Below are 19703 nucleotides of genomic sequence, written 5' to 3'. Positions count from 1 at the left end.
TTCCCAGCTACTGTCACATGCAATAAATCAATTGATCCCATATTATTTCATTCCATGTGCAGACTGAAATGACAACTCACATGCTGCTGACATGCTGGACACAGAGGTTAGGGACTGAGGACTCAAAGTCATTCACAATTACAGCCTAGATAAAAGTCTGCATTATCCTAAAATACCATATGTGGTTGTGTTGAGTCAAGTAAATACCTTCTTAGGGGGCAACTACCAAAACGTGTACCGATTCCATGTGTGGGGTGTGTGAATATTGGAAGTGAACACTCGACACAGTGAGAAATCCTCACTGGTGCCTCTCACTTCAAGCCATCAGTAGTCTAAGTCTTTGCAGCACTTCTGCAGCAAAAAAAMCCCAGTTGGTTGGTAATATTTTATAAGCCCTAAAGATACATTATCTCTATTGGAGAGGATTTAGCAGCATCTAGAAAGACAGCGGCACTGCTGTCACTGAGAACACACAATTTGCACTCTTCCAGTAAAGAAATCCTGGGATATTCCTCCAATACATCACTACTCCTAGCTAATGCATCAGGTAGCTGCCACAATTTGCATCAGGAAGCCAGGGACAGAACAGGTTTTGTAAACTAATTCCCGTTAAACTACTGGTAACTGTCTGCTTTGTCAGCTGACAGACTGTACATAAAATACAGGCACTCAGAACAGCCTTTTGCATTTGACTTCAGAGTTTCAAATCCCTTCTAGTGAAAGATGATTCAAAAAAAAAAAAAAAAAAAAAGCAGTATTACTACATTGCTGCTGTTGTGAGAAACTGTCAGGCCTTTACAGTGCTATTGTAGGTATTCTTGACAATTTCTTCCTCTCCCAGTGTGTGCATTCCAGACAAGGCAAAAATAAAGGATAAAATGCACACATTTATACTTCAACTTTTTTTTTCCTTTTAGTATGCCAAGAGATATAACCACAAACACTTTGCCAATGCCTTGGATTTCCCCACTGAAATGAGTATTCGTTATCTTTGTGAATAACAGGTCACTGAATCATACATAGTCAATCTSATAAGACAACTGATGGTGTTACTTTAAAAAGTCAGCAGATTGACTTCACTGTTGACAGACAGGTTAATATACAGTGAATTCCTAGGTCTCATTCACTGACGTGAATTCTGCTGAAAAAGACTATTTTCCTACTACCTTGACAATACAAGTTAGCTGAGTCAGTCTGTTTTGTTTTATAACATTTCTYCTGTATACTTGTTTTGTGAGAAATTTGTATGATTCTACCAAAAATGAGCTATGTAGGATATACTATAAAAACTTTATAACTGAACAATAAAAGCCAAGTTGATAAAAAATATTTTAGTTATATTAGATTTTGTTGGATTTCAAAAAAATTGGCAAGATTAATCCTATTACATAATGCAACCATGACTAGCTTCAGCAAGATCACTGCATTCTTAGAGAAAAGCAAACGTTATATTGCTGTTTCCATAAACACATAAAATTTTCCATATGCATTAGAGACACTAAGATTAGAGATGCATTAGATACCTTCATACACCATGGAACTGGACATACAAATAGARGCAAAGCTGTGTTCTACCAGCTTACTGCAACACAACTATGCCAAGCTGTCCTTCTCAACAAGTTAGAACATCTTCTGTTCTCCTAACTTTTCCTCAGAGGACTTTCATTTCCGGAGAGGCCACACAGGAGCCGTATGCTCTGGGACACCACCACATAGGGCAGTCAGTGCTGGAAGCCACAGATTTGACTGAAAGTGCTCCCAGCAAAGGTAGGAGATTCATCGTTTCAATGTCACTGATCTCTGCAAAACAAGCAGAGAGTAATGAACATTGGTAGGCTTCATTTTCAAGCCTAAGAATGTGATTTTGTTCATCACATTGGCACCATTAACRTGCTAAAGTACTTTTCTTTTCACTCCATCTTCTTACTGTGAATCTTGAACTACCACAGCAGTAACAACAGCAGTAACAATTGCCACAGCAGTAACAACAAACCCCCTCTATAACAAGTTCCTGTTTATTTCCAATGCATCAAAATCTCTCTTGCTAGTCCTAAATGAAAACTTTGAGCCTAAACAAAAAATTTACAAGTACAACTGATTTTTCTGCAGGAATCACAACGTATGTCTTCCTCTCAAGATGTCTGATGCCCAGGTCCTGCCTTTTGTAGGCACTTGGGATCTCAGTTGATCTCTAAGGCACAGGTAGCCACTGTCCTCCTGGGCCTGCCCCCTAAATCAGACATAATTCACTAGTGCTTCAGGCTTTTAGCAATATGAGTATTTGCCATGGTCATACACAAAGTCTTCCCATACCAGCACGTTGATCCTAGTTTAGATGAACCCTTCCCCGTGCTACAGAAACMAATCTGCGTGTTAGACATGTAGGCTCATTTTGTAGAACTTACCTGGAGTTTGCTTCCTCTACCCGGTGCAAATGTTTTCAATCCTGCTGTGTTTCTGGCTTTTATTACAAAACTATTCAAGTGGTGCCACAATTACACCTAGCACAGACAACTGATTTCTGTAGTTTATATGCAGGGAATCAATGAAGGGAGCCCTGAAGGAGAAGGAAGATTTAAATAATATTTTATAGGGCACTTGAGAATTTTCTTGATGATCTTAATGATAGATCAAAGAAATTTTCAGCTCTGCTGGTATAAGAATAAATCATGAAAAATATATTACACAATGGAGAGGGTGTATGGTATCTACTTAACAACTCCACATACGCTTCATTCTCTCTTCTTTCCCCAACTCTCCCCTCTCAAATCCTTCAAGGATTATTCCTMTCCCAGAGACAAGAAAGGAAAGAAATAACCATGCACCATCAAAATTAACAAAGGTTAATTTTTACACAGAGCAGGGGAAATCTTAGATTTCATTGTTTTAAAGACTTGCAGTTYGGTATTTTCTTAAAAGCTCCAGGTCCTGGAAGCAAAAGACTATCTGAAAACCTGTAAATCACAGGCTCTGAAAGTAAGCATTTGAGAAGTAAGCAATTGTTTGAATGGTTTGGAAACATAAGCCAAATCATAAGCAGTGTAAGAAGTCCAAAAGTAATTAAAAAATGATGATTTTAACCCAATCTTATAGTATTATTCTGGTCTACCTCATGACTTTTAAGTGTTTAAATCTGACTATGCTATGTGCCAAAAATTGCACTGTTTTCTCAGTGAATAATTGTAATTTACCATTTGCATATGTGATGTAAGAAATTACCACTTCAGAAGCCATTTTAACCCTTTAGTCTGTAACAAGATAATGCCCTGCTAAGGTTGGCTCAAAAAACGTTTGCTTAAAAAGCTTGATAATGGTTGGTTTTTGTTTTTCTTTCCTCTTGGTTTCCACATTTTGTCCTTTGTGTGTTTCTGCAGCACACACACATAATGTGTTTTTCCACGTAAATCATTAATATACTACATCACATCTTAGATGCTGATCAGATAGTACTTTGTCTTTCTCCCCACATCCACCACTTTATTCTAAGGTCTGCCCAAAGAGGCACTCCATATTCCTATAGCAGAGATGTGCATATCTAAACATCTCCTATGCTGCCACTTAAAAAAATTGGGCACATACACAAAAGCACACATCTCTCTGAATATAATGTGCTCATCCCCATGGCTGGGAGTTCTTCATATATAATCTCACACAGAGCTGTGAGCAGGGGATATATTGCAGTAATTTCACTGCTCGTTCCACAAGGACAAGTAAAACAGAGGAACTTGAAATGAAAGAGGCTTGCAGGTCCACAGGGAGGCTCTAATTGGATTCCAGAATTTTAAATCTGTCTCTAAGTGCAGAGAAGCAAAGTGTGAGTCATGGGCATCTCCACAGGGCATGCTGGGGTGAAATTAGCTATGAAGATGAGCAGTACATGGACAGAAGAACTAGTATAGAAACAACCACATTCTTGGCACACACACACACAAAAAAAGCAGCACACATTACCCCCCCACACACACAGAGGCTAAGGTCACGTGCTTGTAAGGCTCCTAAGAGCATCATAGCTTCTGAGACTCAAAGCAGGGGAGCAATAGTACGGTAATTGCCACATACACTAAAAGTAGCAAACTGCCCAGCATCTGAAAATAGGTAAGGGTCTCCCTAGCACAGCTGCTTTGAATGATTGACATCATACAAACCACCCAACCACAAGACCATGAACAACTGGATTTGCTGTGCACTGAAGAGATGTTGAGGCAGTTGGGTCAGACCACTTTGCATGCTCATGGTGGCACAGACCAAGAGACATGAGAGTGTGAATACACTGGGTACCACTGGGATGTATGTGTCCATAAGGTTATTTGCAGCATCATTTATAGCAGTCTGAGGGCAAATCAAGCTTTGTCCTTAGCAAGAAATACACCATGATGAAAATCTGCTCTGTGCACACCACTTGAACACTCCACCTCTAAACACAGCATAGATTTTTGGACATAGAGTATTCACCTGCCTGATCAAATCCAGATTGCTTTAAATGTGCTCAAGTATGCCAGCAAGTCTTTGGTCCAGAAAACTGCAGGAGTTCAAAAAATGGAATGCAGCTCTTACAAAGGCTAGTTACACAGGCCCAGATGAGCATCCTTTCTGCTGCACGGAAGTAAAATGAATACAGCACAGAGCTGGYGTTTGACTAAAAAAAGATTACAGCAAAATACAAACAAACAAACAAAAAAAAACCCTTTCCAATTTACATGGATGCACTCCATAACTGAAAGGACCTGATGATATCCACTGCAGACCTAATAACTCTTTAGAATCAGGCAGACATACAATAAGAGATTTACAGTAAGACAGTAATTCCTGAAGCTATTTCTATGCATTGTATTACCTTCCTTTTACAGGGATACAAATGTCCTACAGCATAAAGAAAATACATTAGAGCACAGTTAATGGTTTCTTCAACCCATTTATCAATACGTTCACACGTCAACACATGCTGAACTCTGGAAGTCAGTATTGCCAACAATAAATACAGGTTAAACCAACCACAATATATCTAATTGTTCTAGGAAAAGTATTAACTATGAGTATATCTTACTGGCATGCCTGTACTATCCTATTGTCATGCCCTGGAGCAAGCAGGAAAGACACACCATTAAAGCTTAATCAATCTCTTTAAAGACCACAGAAGTGAAAGGACCAACAGCAGCAGCATGACTCTAACATTATTCAGGAAAATGTGCAGGGAAGCGTTAATCCTTTTGGTGCGGGATAATGCATTGTACTTTTTAATTTTTTAACTTCTTCTGAAGAGTTGAACACTGATAAGAGTATTAAAAAAGACAGGAGAAAAAATAACTATATTTTTTCCTACCAAATTTACCCTTTTATGTTCTCATAACTCTTTGCAGAGGGCCTGCATTAGAGGATTTTCTGACACTCGTAATCATTTCATCTTCTTCAAAATTCTGTAAAACAAATTCATTATTAGAAAACGCTGCCAGAAAAATACATAGTCAAAACAGACAGCACTAAGTCTGTTCAGCCCTCTCACCAGTGGGCTTTTCCAATCTTTCACAATTAACAGCTTCAGTACAGAGATACGGAACAGAAACTAAGGGACAGATACAGCTTCACCTAATGCATCAGCATTTGATACATTTGATTCACTATGTCCAGGACAGAAATAGAAGAAATATGCTAAAACTTCCTCCTAGTTTCACTTCCCTAAGTGATCAAAGTCCGTTTGATGGTGGAAGTCAAGACAGGTTCTAAAGGCCACACTAAGAATGGTTTCTGCCTTCTACTCCAGAAAATAAAAATCTGTCTAGTAAATTAAAGAAGGCCACAAACAAAAGGGAGAGTATCCGAGTGAAAAACTCTGAGATGAAATGAGAAGTAAAACAATCTATTTAAACAGAGAATTATTTGCAGAATATGTGTTAGAAGAAATATAAATTCTTTCATGGACTAGAGCCTTCCTTAGGAGAAGCAGTGTGTATCACAATTCATCGGTCTTCTGTGGCATCACTGGCAGAGTGCAAGCAAGCTGCCTCAGTTTTCAAGAGATGGTAAGATGGTTGTCAATGCAGAAAAGTTCATATCTCCAAGTAATTTCTCTCCATCTAAACTCTCATTCCTATGAAACAATTAAATATGAGGACTTACAGACAGAGGTGTACAACATCTCTTTCTCTTGCTGTACACAGCTGATTATTTGCAGTGTAAATAAAGTACAAAAAGCAAGTTTAAGCTAAAACAGGCACCATACTCTTGGCACACAGGGGCAGTAATCTTCTGGCAGTCCTTTTTCTCTTTGGAGGGATGTAGTATTCAGAAACCTATGGAGGGACTTTCTGAACCTATTCCTGCCTCTACACAGAAACTTGGCTATCCAGCATAAATAAAAATCTACTAGCCCTGAGTACTACCCCAAAGGCTAAACTTGCCTGACATTCTGTGGAGAAATAAAAGGGTTATTTTTGGCTGAAATACACTTCTTTTTTAATACACCATATTTCTAGTCACTGACAAGTATGACAATAGCTGGGCTCACTAGGATTGTACACTCCAGCAAAYCAAGAACTACACAGCACCTCCCTGCAGCAAGACTAGCTTTATAGTTGCTTCCTTGCAGCAAGATTAACTTTATAGCACAACCTCACTCCACTCTATTTGGAGGGTAAATGTTCCAGTTGCACGAGATCCATGGGTCACATCAAAGAAATACACCAGAGCAATAAAAGTCTATGTAGATGCGCATTTGCCCTCCATGTGCACATTTACAATAGCGCTCCTTTTGGCATACCCAGAGATAGAGAATTCACAGACGGTCTTCTCAGTTGGTCTTGCAGCAATGTTTTCAATGCCAGATCTCCGGCATATTAAAAAGGCAAGAGCAATGCAAGACTGGGAGGATGATTCTGGCATGGATCATGGCACAGTTAGCACTGCCCCGGAGCTCCTGTGATATTATGAATAGCTGTTACCTTGCCTTGCCCTGGTACACACAGAAAAGAAGTGATTCAGGAGCCAGGTTTGCTTGATCCCACCTCTGTGGATGTGTCTGCTGTGAGCTGGCACCCAATATAAATACCCTCACCCAATACCCATACTGTAGTATGGCTGAAGGCAATACTCCTCAATGGTAACAGCAGCATTACCCTGAGCACCAGAGATCTGTGGGATACACTGACTTTCAGGAGTCAAGAGCCTCCAAGTATTTTGTGGTACTGTCATAGCTTGCACAGAAGCCAGAACCAAAAGTTCCTTAAAATGAAGCCAGAGAAATTTGTTCAGTCACATCTGCTCACTTTTACAATACATCTTAAAAAAAAAAAAAAAAGTAAAAAAAAGTCTTTCCCTTTGCTCTCAAACTCCTGGTATTTCTTTTCCCTTTCATGATGCTACTTTTCATTTCATCTACTCACATCCTTCCTTAAAAAGAAATCAATAGTAGCTAAGCAATTTATTAGAGTCAGCCCATCAGTTGGGCAGTGGTTTCCATGGCTGTGTGATGACCACATGTTACATATTCACATGGCACAGAAAAGTCCTCCTGGACAGAGATGACTTCGCAAGTATTTGGCTAGAGTATTTTAGGTGATGAAAATAAATTAAGACACTTAACTACCAATTACCTTTTCCATATTATGGGTTCTTCTACASTAGCATTTCAGGGCAGATCAGAAGTATACTTTTGAAATAAAGTCTTGGAGCATGTGAACTGAATGAAATCAAAGCAGATATTTTATTCCAAGGCATCATCTGAAATGCTTCAGCCCTTAACAGGCCATAACTGTCCACAAGACAGTTAATTCTGAACAGTTAATTCTGAATAAAACTACAAGCAAACTATAAATGTCTAGAGAAGATCACTGGTTTCTCCATATCAACTGTTTTGCCCTACATATTAACGCCTTTTGCAATGTGTGACCTTCCAATGTGGGTACAGCTGCAGAAATTTGGGTCAGCTAGTACATTATTCAACATGAAGGAAATCAGGAGGAATGAGTACAACCATCCCCCTGTCAAAGACTTGGCATGGATCTGAAAGTGGAGCAGCTCTCAGGAGCTTACCTCTCACAGGAGGTAAGTTGTAAGGAGACAAAATGGCTCAGAAGAATTGTTGCCAGGTCTTTGTAATGGCTGTCGTCTSTCTCCCGGTATTTGGTGGTTTTCCTTCTAAACTTTATACCTCATAATCATATAAGAAAACATTAGCTCTTACCCTAAAAGAACTGAAAATTTAAGACTCGAGGTCAAGAGGATTTGAAAAACAAGTAAAATGGAGACAGCTTTATTAATTTTTCAAAACATTTTGGCTCTGTAATGTTTTCTTAATGTCTGAAATTATATCATAGGATAAAATCACAACTAAAAAAAGGATCTGTTAAAATGACTTCTAAATACTCAAATAACTAAGCCAAACACCTCTAATAAGCACAATTCAGTCAGCAGACTATTTCTTGCTGCTGAATAAATATATCATAGCATATGCACTAGTCAAAATCCCATGTCACCTCYACCATCCAAGTGCAACAAGCCTCACAAGAGAGTTTTGTCCAAAATTTTGAAAGATTATTCCTGTAAAGTCAGGAAGACTCAAAGAATTAATTGCTTCTATTTGAGTCCTAGTCCTCTGATAGCAYTTAGATGGAGCCGAGGCAGGGAAAGCAAGTGCTCAGATGCTCAGAAGTGCCTCTGATGTACAAGGGATGGTGCAACCAGAGGCAGAAGTCACCTGGTCATTTTGTAGCACACGCAGATCATGTGGAAAGGGAAATGGTTGAAGACAAGTGCATTTCAGGGAAGTTTTCCCATTTGGCACAGGAGTTGGGCTTGATTGTCAGGGTAATTACGTTCCTACTCCTTTCCCTTGGGGCTTCCCACAGCTGATCATGGGTCAGCCCATGTTGTTTGTTACTCCCTAACCTGATCTACACAAGGGATCCCAAGCAAATGTGAAAATGTCACTGCAAAGCACTCCTGGCTGTCCTCCGGGAACAGTAACACAAGGTGGAATTATCTCATTCATGCTTATTTACAGCACTAAGTTTGAATATTGCATATTTTAAATTCATAGCCACAAATCCACAGGCACTCTTGAGGGCAAAAAATCGATGCCCGAAGATAGAGCTTTCCTATGAGGGGGTTCAACCACAGCACACTGCCCTACCATGAATTCCTGCATGACTTTGCAGTAGAGGACAGAAAAAAAAATAATAACGGGGCCATAGTCTTCTGTAGAAATTTCAGGCTCGTATCACTAATAATCTTTCCAAACCGAAGCAGGTGAAGGCAAAGCCTAGTAACAACTGCTCATGTGTTCTCAAGAGCTTTATGACCGAAGAAGGATTTACTTTTTATTTAGCCATGGAACAGGGTTGTTTCTTACAGTCCTTCATTCTTAAAAATTCCATTTGATATGTGTGGTGGCTACTCTCTCAGCAGCTTAGTTTACTTTCCTAAATTTAATTAGATTGCAAGAGAATGAAAAGAAGCAGCTAAAGTAAAAACTATCCTCAAGAATAAATTTTTATACAGATTAAAAGAAGTTTTGGGAGGAAAGTAGGGGAAAAAAAAGGCCACAGTAGCAAATCTGCTTAAGTTTGTGTAAATGATTAAGTTTCCCTTGGCACACGTGTAGTAAATTTGCAAATACAAAGAACATGGAAATAGAACAGTATGTTTTATTGCAGCTTCATTAATTTTTCAATTCTGCCTTGCTCCRATGTACTGTGCAAGAAGAGGGAGAAAAAGCTCTTCACAAAATAAAAGTGAACAAGATACAGCAGTGCTGCACCAGCCTGCCTCTAGGGAATGGTCCAAATCTGCTTGGCAAGACTGTCTGCTTTTCATACACGTTGCTACAGATTTTATATATAGTTGACTTTACTATTGGGGAAGTGGTCCTGCTCTCAGGGATGAGAGGATTAAATCAGTGAATCAGATTCATGAGCCCATAATTACAAAAAACAGGAGTGAGTATAAGGTTAAGGCTTTGGACCACACCAAATTSTTTCTCCTATGCTCTAGCAGACAAATTCAGAGTTGAAGATCATTCACTTTTCTTTTAAATCCTATGTAGATTCTGCAGCAGCATCAGTAACCCTCACTCAGAAATTTGACATGATCCGCTCAGCTGGTGGCTAAACTAGTACGTCCACAGTGTGYACCAAGAAACACAAGAGCCAAAACTCCAGTTCTTGGAGTTGAGACCTTGTGGAACTTAGAACCACAACCTCATTCATCTGGTGATTAATGGAGTATAGGGTTATGGCATAACACATGCTACATGCTACTTGCTACATATTTTGTGCCCGTTCAGCCTGGATCTGATCAGTGTCTATAAATACCTCAAGGGAGGCGGTGAGGAGGATGCRTCAGCCTCTTTTCAGTGGTGGCCACTGATAGAACTAGAGGAAAYGGCCACAAACTGAAGCACCAAAAGTTCCACAGGAGCTTAAGGAAAAWAATCTKGACAGTGAAGATGACAGAGCCCTGGCACAGGCTGCCTAGAGAGGTTGTGGAGTCTCCTTCTCCGGAGATCTTCCAAACCCACTTGGACACAGCCCTGTGCCCCATGCTCTGGGTAACCCTACGCGTGCAGGGGGGTTGGACTAGAAGACCTCTGGTGGTCCCTTCCAACCGTAAAGATTCTATGATTCTATGCTAGGCACTGAGCAGCACACACAGAAGAATGGCTGCTTTTCTAAAGGCCTACTAAATTGTTTATTTTAAAGTCTGCACTAGAACTGGAGTTCAGGATACAAAGAAGCAAGAAGAACTGGAGGAAAAAAAAAAAAAAGAAGTATTCAGAAATGCAAAGTCATGAAGCTCTGGACCTGGTAAACCAAATCCAGAAGTGTTTTGCCCTTACACCTTAGCCAATCATTTTCAAGAGATCAGCATAAGATATATGTAATAGTATTTCAAATAGCCTTTTGAAAACACTAGCAGCAGTTCAGCTTCTGCCTAGAACAATTTCGTAATTCATGATTAACTATTTGAATGAGKCAAACATTTCAAACAGGTACTAGGTGATCAGAAATACTTACCGTCTTCATTAAGTGCTTCTCTAAGTGCTGAGAAAAGTTTTCACATGCAACTTAGATTCTGCCAGCCTGCTCAGCACAGCAACTCTCCCCAGCAGAAGCAGTAAGCATTTAAGTCAAGCAGAGCTTATTTTTTGCAGCTATTATCAAACGGCTTTTGTTAAAAGACCATTTCTAAATCAGCAAAAGAAATTCTCTTCTTTGTACTACTTCTCCTTGTGAGTGAGGAAAACAGCAACAAATGGGGTCATCTTCCAACCAGCAATGCAGACTTTTTGCTCCTCAGTTACATAATAATTTACACATAGTCCTTGGAAACCTTTAATTCCATGTTGGCCTCTTAAAACCACTGGTGCTAAGTCAGAATCACAGGATGGTTGAGGTTGGAAGGAACCTCTAGAGACCACCTAGTCCAACCCCACTGCTGAAGCAGGAACACCTAGAGCACGTGGCACGGGGTGGCATCCAGGCAGATTTGGGTATCTCCGAAGAAGGAAACTCTCCTTTGTCCTTCAAAGAAGGACAGCCTCTCTGAGCACCCTGTTCCAGAGCTCATATCTATCTCGTGCTTGTCCATGCCAGGAAAATACATACCATCACAGTGTCCACATCAGGACCCTGAATATAATATATTAAGGTGGAAGAAAATATCAAGTACTGACCTCCTCCACTAAGCCTGCAGTCAAATCTGAGCATATGCACCTGAGCAGACTGGAACCCAACTCAATTTTCTAGGCTTCTTGTTGTGGACCCCTCTAATTACTCTTGCTTGTTTTAGATAATTCATTCCCTTACATTGGCTTAGGGCTTCACAGCTGGGTTAAAACCAGAAGGCTCCAAGGAAAACACAAAAAGTTCTACAGCTTATTTCTAACATTACAGTTTGGGAGCCACCAAAATGCAGTCATTCTGAWACATGTAAATCTGGATGTTTAAGGAGAGTTTTGACAATCATGTTAAACAGGTCCAAAGTAACCCTGAATTAGTTTATTTCCAATTAAGATATAACGAAATGAACAATTAAAAAAATACATGTATCTTTTGATATCACATATTTTTTGCAAAACTTTTGCTGTCACAATGTCCTTTTTGTAGCTCYTTGTATTTCAGAAGACAAACTGGACAAAGCAGATGAAAGGAAGGACATTCTCATACATTAAACAGTTAAAGATTAAACATTATTTATTCCAGAACTATCTAAATTTGTCTCTGCTTTCAGCTGTTTAGTCTTCCTCTCTTCTAGAAATTCGCATTTATCCCATCTAGCTAGAAGAAGCCAGATGCATGGCAAAATRAAGTGTCTATATGTGCGTACTGCCTGCAGCAGACATATCCACTTCTGCCAACACTAGATCTAACTCATATACAGTAAAATGTTTTTCAGCACTTTTGCAGAATGGGAAGATTTACCCTGCATCTTGAGAACAACATAGCCATGTTTTAAAAACAAATTTAGAACACCAATAAATAGAAGCTATGYAAGATCCAGCCATCCTTCTTGAGAGGCAAAATTCCATTTGTTAATATTAGTGGAAGGCTCCTTGAACRATAATGTCTTATCAATAAATCATGTATATATGTGGTTAGCTCCAAATATTAACACACCTTTTAACCTCTAAAAATTTTAATTCCCCCAAAAGTGTCTTCAAGTTTTTAAGCATTTCACATGCCTCAAGTTTGTTTTAAGAGGAGATATTCTTTAAGTATCCTAACTGCTAAACCCTTATGACCTGATCCCTCATAAGCAAATAAATACTCAGAGGGAAGGCTCGGTTTATTTTCCTTAGATCCCTTTCCAAACAGTATTTGTTAAGTAGAAAAGCTACTTTCATACTAGCAAAAGAAAATTCATTCATCCTACAGCTATACTTGTAGAACTGCAACTCTGCATTCAGTCGTCAGCTTATGATGGCATAGCTTTCCAGTACAGATAAGCTTTAAGTGACTCATCTAGAAAGACAAACACTATTTTTGACATTTATGTCTTTTGAATTATTAACTGTTTTTCTGCATCTAGACTGATTTTGCAGCAAGAGGATTTTTTGACAGATACCTGGAGGGCTGAGAATTGTACAGACTGGAAAAGAACTCAGAAAAATTATCCAGGAATATTAATGGGCATGCTAGCTGGGCATACTAAGAGTCCTGTTAGACTATGGAAAGTCATAAAAGAAAGGAAGCAAGAACAGTCTTCAAGAGAGCCTTCTTTCTAGAAAAAGTTATTTTTTTCTTTTGACACTTTTTGTCCGTACACCATTTGTTATGGAAATGCTTTTCTCCAATGAAATGGACTCCTCAATGCTACTGCACAACGGTAACCAATCTGTTAATAAAAAACTGTACCTACAATTGAAATGAGCAATATTTCAAAATGCTTAGCTAAATTATTTTTGTATTTAAAGACCTTTAGCAGCCATTAAGATTTGGAGCTTGGGCAATTCGGATGTATGCATGAATGCATGCATATCAAGAAAACTCAAACTGACACATAGAAAAAAGATGAAAGAGGCATAAAAGATGAAAGAGGGTGCAAATATTTTGGCACTGTGTGGTGTAAATAGCTTTCTACCAGTAGAGTAGGGGAGAAAGTGAATAAAATAAGCAATTTACTCATTCTGCTTACAAAGAATCCAGTGTAATTTTCCAGTTTGAGAGAGACTAGAAGTCGAAGGGAGCTACAACCAAAACACGGTGCAGTGGAAATCCCATCAACATGCTGCCAGCTGTTCTGTGGAGCCATCACGTGGAGCACTGATGGGGCTGTGTTACCATTTCCCCCTCCTTTGGGGGCCCCTGACATCACCATCACTCACCTTCAACAAGCCAAGCACTGCTTGGGCAGCAGGGACAGGAAGCAAATACCTCCACCCTCTGCATGGCCACAGCAGAGCAAGGTGCCGCAAGCCCACAGACTTGAGGGATTTTGCACTTTTTTGCACAAATTACATAATTGGACACCACAGCAGCTGCCATTTATAGCCAGTGGTCCGTGTTATTTTTTATTTTCTCTTGCTTTCATGGGAAGTGCTTACTTTCATTCATAGGGATGTATGCACACAAGGACATATTTAGTAGGTTTTATTGCATTTTGTTGTCACTTTGAAGATGGGTTTGTTATGCACAGTAATAGTCCAAAGGATCTRCAGTAACACTAAATCCCAATGGACAGTTATGTCAGCATCATGTAGCAATGTGACCTATATCACACACATAAAGACTTCACCAATGCCTGTTTCTCCAATATGTTCATAAAAGCACCCAGCATCTTTGGGCAATTTTTCCCAGTGTTTAACCCTAAAAGCTTTGCCCAAACCTTGAGGGACGCAAGGTGCATTTGTGTATCCCCAAGGCTTACCTCTCAGGAAAGATCTTTCTGTACAGTCCATTCGAGTGGAAATTTGTTAAAATTTTACTGCTGGTCAACAAAAGATGAGGTCTCCATAAATGSAATGCTTGTGAAATATGTCAGTATAATAAATGTGAATTTCATTCCTTTCCTCTCTCCTCTTCAGGATAGAAAAGTTATTTTTATTCCTATCACTTTTGTGACAGGCTGAAATAATCTGACATCTGCTATAACCTCATTTAAAAAAAAAAAAATCATAGCATAGCTTTAAGTACAGAATTAGATAAGAAATGGAAGGGTAGGTGATTCTGCTATAACKAAAATCAGGGTAAAAATATGGGCTTTAACACCATCTTCTTTCCCTGCATTTCTCCATATATTTATAATATAAATCAGCAGGGGTTGATAAGATTCCTCTTTTCAAGAGGAAAAAARGGAACATGGAGCCAGAGCATTTGTAAGTGAGGGAAGCACCAAGTGAAACCTTGGTGCAAGAGATGGAGGCTTTGGAGGGGAGCTCCGGGTGCCTGTGGGTCCTGCAGCCCTGTGAGCCCTGGCCATGCAAGGTGCCTCTCCAGCTGTCCCCACAGAGCCCCATCTGCTCTCGGCAGCTGCAATACTGCAGAATTTCGATGCTTCCCCCCACGGTGGGCTTTACAAGCACAGGCTGCATCGCCAGGTTGTGACTGTCCAYGCTGAAGCTCCTCAGCCTCACGACGAGAGGCCATCCAGCACCTACCTCCATCSTATTTGCTCTCCAGAGCTACGTAAAGCCACCGAGCCTTCTGCCCCGTAACCTCTGCAGAGGCTACTTCTGTTAAACCTGTTTATGCTGCTTCAGCATGTTTTGTGAAATGCCATTAGCAYGCGAGCCCCAAGGGCACGTTTTAAATCTTAAAGACATTGCTGTGCATGAGTGACCAAGAACAGTCAGTTCTCCCCGTTTCCTTGCTGCGCAACACTTCCAGTGGAGATGACAGTGAGATATAAAGTAAGATTCAGAAGCAGACTGTTTTGAGCATAGCATTCTTTATTTTTTGTTTCCATAAAGAGTTGAAAAAAATGGAGATGTTAATGAGTGCTCCAGTTTCATAGATACAGAGGTGGTAAATGCTTGTATCAGGTGAAAAGCTGCTGCAGCGATAAATGCTGGAGAAATGCTCTCTAAAATCTTTTTTTTTTTTTTTTTTTTTTTTTGCATACAAAGCAGCAGTGCCTGCAATTTGATTTGGAGACAGGATTAGAAACTGGAGCAGACTGTTAAAGCCATCAACAACCCAGAAGGGTTACACAATACCCAAATAAAGGGCAATTTAGATTAAGGTCATTTTTTTGCCCTTTGAATTACATAATATCAATAAAAGGAAACATGGGAATGATGCCAAATGTGAATACTGTATCTGGCAACCAAGCTAAAGTGCAGACAGAGAAGGAACTTCCCTACCTGCTGTGGAAATAATCCCCTTTATAGATAAAGAAATATCTTCTCCAAATATAGTCTTCATTCCTGGATCAAAAAACACTTACCTCTCCCATCTGCAAAATGCACCACTCTGCACTAAGAGGAGGAAAAAACAAGAAAGAAAAAAAATGAAAACACACACATCCTTGGCCATAGCAGCCCTCCAGACAGCTGTAAACAGGATGGGCACCATCTCAGCTGGTTCCTCAGCAACATCCGTGCTGGAAATCCRCAACTACTTGCTAACAGCTTCTTTTTCCCTCCACTTTCTTCCATTTGCTCAGCAGTTTCCACCTCCACTGTGATAAAGGGATCATCAAGTTCAACATAAGCAACACATTGCGCAGCAGCCACCCCAGTAAAAACACAGTGCTGGACAAATTCACAAACTATCTCACCTATCTTGTGGCAATACCTGGGTGCCAACTATAGCTTGGGGATGAGGGTGAAAAGAAAGAAACAGGCAGAACTGGAGCTCCAAATCCAGTCAAAGCCAGTGGGCAGAGACTGGTGCTTTCACTGGAAAAGCAAGCAGAGCTCATGGGTTTTCACCCTTGTTTGCCTGTGGAGCAAGGAGGCAGCACGAGCCTCCTAGGACCAGTCAGGAGAGTCAGGCTTTAGTTATAGCTTAATCGCTTGACTCGGGGATCAATTTTCATGTGTTTGCTAAGRGAAAGTATTTAAATGAAACTGGACTACTGGTTTAGGTTGCTACGTGTGCACAGGTCTCCCTTAAAGCAAGAGAGACATGTAGGAACATTTTATAGAATACGGGATGGATATGGATTTGGGAAATACTGGTGTCACTATAACCCCAGCCATGTTCTTAATCAATGAAACAATAATAGTAAGTTAGCTATATTTTGTACATTCAGTAAGTTTAGAAAAGATGTATAAAGGAATATTGCTTTATTCTCCTGAAGAAAGTACTATAAAAATGTAAAAATGAATTTTACATTCTTCTACAAATGCACAGTGAAAGCCCATGCAGAAGACCTGGTGGGACTCAGAGACCAGCAGAGAGGGTGGCAGTAGACACTTTGAGGACACTTTCAATATATTTCATATATAAAGGAGCATCATTTTCAACCTCTGCCTCATCACAATTGCTTCTCCTTGTAAGTGAATCCATACAGACAGATTGACTTGCACCAGTGTAGAATTCCTTTGAAGCCTGAGGATTTTGTGCTACCTGGGTATCGGAGTGGAGCATTATTTGTTTCTTATTAAGAACTAGGATTACTCTTTTAACCTCTTGCTAGGTACTGCACAGGTTGCCTTGTGAAAGACACTTCGCTTTCCATCTAGAAGGCTGGGCATGTACTAAGCTCTTGACAACACACTGTTTTATTTATTTTTTCCATAAAAATACATATGCAGTTGACTAGTACCTTGTTAAGACCGATTAAATTAAATCCTGTTGCACCTTAAAGGCAAAATACAAAGGCAGAAAGCAAAGAGCCTTTTGAGTCAAATCATTCTGTGGAGACTGCAGTTCTAAGTGCTAGTCACCGGTTCCATGGGGAATCCCTGACATGGCTATTCCTAAGGTTTTTGTTCACCTCATTCCTTATAGAATCAGTGCTTTGTGAAAGCTTGGGTTCAACCCTGCCTCACAAATGCAATACTGTATGATGAACGTAGACACACTGAAACAAACCCCATGCTGTTTCAAAACAACTATCTCCAAATGCAAGTTCCCCAATTTGACTATCAAATTTGTGCCACCCAAAGCCATTCAAGAGCTCTTAAAAACCTGCAGAAGTAGCTCCTAACTCCCCCTGTCTTCTATGAACTCAAAAGTGCTTCTGAACTTGGTGGTTCACCAAGGCAAACTCATGTCACCAATGTTAAGGCATTAGTGCTTTTCCTGAATGGCAAAGGGAGAATGCTCCAGTTGATCTTGGAGAAGCAAAGTTTCCTCCTGCTTTTCAGTGACTTACTACTATAGTAAGGCTTGAAGTTTCTGTTCTGCAACATAACTTCAAATTAAAAATATAATACTGTCATTATAAGTTCAATTTTTTAAAACTGCAACTGTATTTTGTAGTAATAGTATATACTGATAATCATAAAGTTGGCATGTATAATGCAATCCTAATTGCATTTGCATACTAATGTTACCAGAGTAATACCATTAACAATGAAAACTAAATCAAGGTCTGCAGAAGACTAAATAGGCCTCAGAAATAACTTGAAATTATTCCCAGTGTAACTCGGGGCTCCACTGTAACATACCAGTTGCAGTTTTAGTGTGAATAGGAACTCAGGGAAACACTGAATTTCTGAACACTTTCAATCAGTAGGTTGCTTTTATCTGAAAAACATTATACTGTCAACATCCAGCCACATCCACCTCGGGATTAATCCCTGGTGGTGAGGAGCCCTCCCTGGCCAGCAGCACTGAGGCCCTGTTCTCTCACGGCGTCAATGAAGAGGCCGGCCTTGCAGCCCTGCTCCTCGGCCATCTTCTCACAGGAACGTGTCTTCATGGCCTGYCTACAAGTATCGTGTGGAGGTCAAGGCTGGGCCCAAAAATCGCCGGCTCATCTGATGCCAGGCTGCTCTATGTGGCCTCAGAGCATTCCAGTGTTGGATCCATTGGGTTCCAGTGGAGGGTCCAGGCGCCAAGATGGTCAGTGCGAGATGTCCTGAGGGGACGGGCCGGCGCACACAGGCCTTCCACGAGAAGAGGGGCTCCCCCCTCCTGCAGGCTCATTTATTCCCCTTCATTGTAAGTTACTAATCAGCCGATAACAAAAAAAAAAAAAAAAAAAAAAAAAGAAACGCTCAGCTTGATGCTTCTTAAGCACGGCTGTCGGGCACAGCAACTCCCAGTTCAGGCACTGGAGCTGGATGCAGCTGTGATGCCGCCCAGCAGCACTGGAGCACAGCAGGTAACGAGCACTGTTCGGGTGCAGGAATTCGGAGGCGGCAGCAATTCGGAGCGGGTGCCCCGGCTGCACCTCGCGGCTCGTGCCACGAGTGGGGGCTTCCGAGAAGGGCCCCTCAGGAGGGCGCACGGCCCACGCAGGACCCGCACGAGCCCCTGCGCCCACCGCCTCCGCGGCCCTTGGTGCAGCGGCGCGGCAGGGAGAACGGCCACTTCTGCCTGCTCTCCTACRAGGGATTCTGATTTTCCTTCAGGCGTATCATCGCAACGGTAGATGAGATGGATGAGAAAGATGAGCTGCGTGGCCTACAGACCGCCTAAATGACCTAGACYGTAACCTCAGGAAGCTTGCAGTGAAGATTAATAAGAAATAATTAGTGTTTCCATTCTTGTCTTGCAAATACACTCCAGTCTCAGTCTCAAGCCTCCAAATCCAAAGGAATTCCCCTGACTTCTGCAAAGCCATCCCAGAGTCATCCCCGAAGCACCGTGAGTCAGACCCCGATGCCGGAACGGCACCCAAGTGCCCTGTCACATACTGCATTTTGTTTCACGGAGCAGAGCACAGAGCCCGGCGGAACCTCCACCTCGACCTTCCTGCACAAACCCAGAGCGCCCAAGGCAACGGGAACGCGCCCCGCGAGTCGGACCGCGGCCGTGCTTGGGATCCGCAGGGGCAGCGCAGCCGGGGGCCCGCACACGCGTGTGCACTCCCACATGCATGCACACCCACGCGTGGCCGAGCACACACGTGCGTCCGCTCGCATCCCCGCACACCCACGCACGCCCGTGCACCGCACACCCCCACGCACACACACCCGTGCACCGCGCTCCCTGCACGGCTGCACGCCACGCGCCCCCAGGACGCCCCCGCCCGCGCCGCGGAGCCCACGCACACGCGCCGCGCGCTACCTGCGTCGCCTTGTGGAACTGCTTCTTCAGGCCGGCCACCGACATGGCGCGGGCGGCGCGCGGGAGCCGCGGTGTGCGCAGCGGGGC

The 19703-nt window shown here is 41.5% G+C and overlaps 1 protein-coding gene across 1 annotated transcript in view; it reads right to left on the bottom strand.

Moving 5' to 3' along the window:
- The window catches only part of SH3GL2 (SH3 domain containing GRB2 like 2, endophilin A1), an 89029-nt gene extending 69359 nt beyond the window's left edge, over window positions 1–19670 (bottom strand). The window contains exon 1 of the mRNA XM_026043856.1: window positions 19617–19670. Within this exon, the coding sequence (XP_025899641.1) occupies window positions 19617–19661 (45 nt within the window). The 5' untranslated portion in view covers window positions 19662–19670. The remainder of the gene's footprint in view (window positions 1–19616) is intronic.
- Between the last annotated feature and the right edge of the window lie 33 nt (window positions 19671–19703).

Source organism: Nothoprocta perdicaria, unplaced genomic scaffold (assembly GCF_003342845.1).
Source record: "Nothoprocta perdicaria isolate Ctin4 unplaced genomic scaffold, notPer1 scaffold_104, whole genome shotgun sequence".
Classification (NCBI taxonomy): Eukaryota; Metazoa; Chordata; class Aves; order Tinamiformes; family Tinamidae; genus Nothoprocta; species Nothoprocta perdicaria.
This window is presented reverse-complemented; position numbering and strand designations above follow the sequence as displayed.